General features: G+C 50.5%; 1 protein-coding gene across 1 annotated transcript; it reads left to right on the plus strand.

The window, feature by feature from the left end:
* Nucleotides 1-2,384: 2,384 nt before the first annotated feature.
* On the plus strand, nt 2,385-3,061 carry TWIST2 (twist family bHLH transcription factor 2). Its single transcript, XM_009700258.1, has one exon. The coding sequence runs from the start codon at nt 2,549-2,551 to the stop codon at nt 3,029-3,031; it is 483 nt and encodes a 160-aa protein (XP_009698560.1). The 5' UTR covers nt 2,385-2,548; the 3' UTR covers nt 3,032-3,061.
* Nucleotides 3,062-3,338: the final 277 nt, after the last annotated feature.

The following is a 3,338-nucleotide window of genomic DNA, read 5'->3' on the forward strand; positions in this document are numbered from 1 at the left end:
CAGCAAGGCAAAAAGAAGATGCAGAATAAGTATTAGCACGCATGTTGACAGGGCAGGGGGAGAGGAGAGACAGCAATGAGCAGCTCCACTTGCTCTCGCAAGTTTGGGTCTGCTCCACTTGCTCCTGGTGTTCTCAAACACAACCAAAACGCAAGCCTGGCTCCCTCCCCGAGCAGCCTTTTGCAGGCACCTATAGCACCTTTAGGCAGTGCACTCCAGGTGCTCAGCCCTGCAGCCCAACTGCCCTCCCACGCTCCGCACATCCTTGCAAACCCACAGCGGCTTACCACCATAAACGCGGTGCAAGCACGGAAGAGCTGGTGCCCTTAGCAGGGAACTTGTTTGCTGGGAAAATCGTATTCTTTGCAGCTGGAAAACAGAGGTGCCCGTCCAGTGAAGGCTTCTCTTAATACCTGGACATGATCCCACACATTAAGAAGGAGATTTCTAAATACCTCAAGTACAAATCAAATACCCCTTACAAGGGGTGTTTTGCCCTCCGAGGTGCAGTTTCACATCGGCACCGCTATCGACAGCTGTTTATTTCGCTTACGGGACAGGCAAGGGGCTGTTACTCAGGTTTCCCCAGTATAAAGATGGCTTGCCCTAACTCAGCCAAGGACGGCATCTGTCTTCGGGTCTGCGGGGCTGGTAGTCACCATCCCAGCCCCTTGCACTCATGGACCTCCAGGTCGCAGATGCAGGGCAGTTGCCAACCCTTGGCCCCAAGCCCTTCTGGAAACCTGACTTTGGGGTGCAAGCAGGAGAGGCACCCGTCCTGTCTGACTCGCCGGGGTCTTAAATTGGATTAAAAATCTATTTGCAGAACTGCCTCGCTTTCCGACTTCTGTGCTGCACCTGAAAACCTTTCCTTTTGAAAGCAAACACAGGCTCTCCCCAGGGGCTGCCTGGGGAAGTCTTTCCACTATAAACATTACCTACCAGTAGTGGAGTCAGCCCCAGGCAAGCCAAAATTCCTTCTCCTACCAAGGAACACTTTCCAATCAAACCAGACATTATTTTTTCCATTAATGAGTGTTGATACCTACTGGAAAACTTTTCAGAGAAATCCACTCCAAACTAATTCTTCTGATACAACATCTACATTTTACGAGTTACTTTTGCCTTATTTTTATTATTATTGTTTTATTTTATTTTCCTGCTCCGTATTGAAAACATGATCTTTGCTGCTCAGGAATGCATCTGTTCCTGCAATTTGGGCTGTTACTGAAATCAGAGGTCCAAATCTGATTTTGCTCTGCCTTAGCTCCACGGAAGCAAGTAGAGTTTTCCCACATTTTCCCTGGTGTGATGGAGAGGAAAAATAGATCCGTCGTCTTCTGTTTGATACATCAGAAACACTGGAGCTGCTACCACGATTTTTATGTGCTGAGTTACCACGATTTCAACAGCAGGGTGTTCTAGAGGAAAAGATGTCCTCCTGCTTACCTCGGCTCTCGTTTCCCCAAAAATTCCTATTTAGTATTTAGGTATTGGGGGGGCAAAAAAAGCAAGGAGGAAAAATGGCAGGCAGATGGGTTGCATGGCCAGCATTGCCTCTCTGAGGGGTTTTCTACAAACTGTTAGCTGCTTTCTAGATGCCCCATAATTTGGACTCCATTGAGTTAGTCCAAGAGGGTCTTTCCATGCCCCCCCCCCAAGTAGGGGGACTTGACGAGGCTTACCCCAGCTGCCCCCAAACCTTCATCTTTCCTGCAGCTCAGCATGCCCCAGGGGACTTCTGCCACCCTGAGGTCACCCCATGGGACCGCGAAGGATGTCCTCATCTCTGTAGGGTAGGGGGTTTGAGGAGCAGGGTGCTACAAGGGGCAACAGGGAGTTGAGTTTGCAAGCCCCCCAGCAAAATAAGGGGCATCATTTTGCAAAAGATGGGGCATCTTCTTGGCCGTGCAAGCCCTTGAACCCCAATTTGGGCATGGTACTGCTGCTTCCCAGCCCACGGAGTGGGATCCTCAGCAGTCTGGACTGGGATGCAGCCTGCAAGTGCTCAGCAACGCAGACCAGCACCCCAAAACCCCCATGTTGACAGTGAGGGTTACCCTGAAGGGGAACTGCAAAATTCAGCATCTATAAGGGTGGGGGGTGACCAGCTATCTTTTATTCGAGGTGCATTCCCAAGATTTTAGTTAAGTGTAACATAAAACTGTGAAAGTTTAGCGGGGGAAAAGCTTTCCTCCCACTGACCTGGCCGGCCAATCAGAAGGGAGCCCCGCACCTCCCTCACTTCTGACAACTATTTAGCAACTGAGCTCAGCTAAAGTTTCCAAAAAGTTAGAATAACTTCCTCTCTCCAAGACCTCAATTTTTTGCACAACCCCGGTCCTTGAAATAAGAGCCCTTCAAGCAACCTGGAAAACGTTTGGTCAGCAAAAAAAAAAAAAAAAAAAAAAAAAAAAAAAAAAAAAGAGCCCTCCTGTTTTTCCAAAGGATCTGTCTCAGGAATTTAAAGCACATTTAAGACACACACACACTCACATAACATAAGGAGGGGGGGAAAGTCTCTTCCCCTCCCCTTCTTGCAGAAAGCATGGAAGAAAGCTCCAGTTCTCCTGTTTCCCCTGTGGATAGCTTGGGGACCAGTGAAGAGGAGCTGGAAAGGCAGCCAAAGAGATTTGGCAGGAAGAGAAGATACAGTAAGAAATCCAGCGAAGATGGCAGCCCCAACCCAGGGAAGAGGGGGAAAAAGTCCAGTCCCAGCTCTCAATCTTATGAAGAACTGCAGAGCCAGAGGATCCTGGCCAATGTCAGAGAGAGACAGAGGACTCAGTCGCTCAATGAAGCTTTTGCTGCCTTGAGGAAAATCATCCCCACTTTGCCCTCTGACAAACTCAGTAAAATCCAGACCCTCAAGCTGGCGGCACGGTATATAGACTTCCTCTACCAGGTGCTACAGAGCGACGAGATGGACAGTAAGATGACGAGCTGCAGTTACGTGGCTCACGAGAGGCTGAGTTATGCCTTCTCCGTATGGAGGATGGAGGGAGCGTGGTCCATGTCGGCCTCCCACTAGCCACCGCCCGGGCCAGGCGAGCCCAGCTGCCGAAGGGGTAGGTACCGATTTCTCTTCTCCCGGATGATGCTCCGCGTCCGTCTGGCTGGCTGCAGGATGGGGTGCCCGTGGCTCCTTTTGCCAGTCTGGCTTTGCCACGGGTCTCGGTCCTACCCAGGGAAATGTGGCACAGCTTGGTGGGATGTGGGGATGCTGCCGGGCGAGGGGTTTGGGGACATCGACCCAGAGGTGAGATGGGCAATGTAGATGTGTCTGGCCCCCTCCCGCTCCCCAACGCCTGTGAAAACTCAAAAAAAAAGGAAACTTT

Source organism: Cariama cristata, unplaced genomic scaffold (genome assembly GCF_000690535.1).
Source record: "Cariama cristata isolate BGI_N322 unplaced genomic scaffold, ASM69053v1 scaffold355, whole genome shotgun sequence".
In the NCBI taxonomy this organism is placed as follows: domain Eukaryota; kingdom Metazoa; phylum Chordata; class Aves; order Cariamiformes; family Cariamidae; genus Cariama; species Cariama cristata.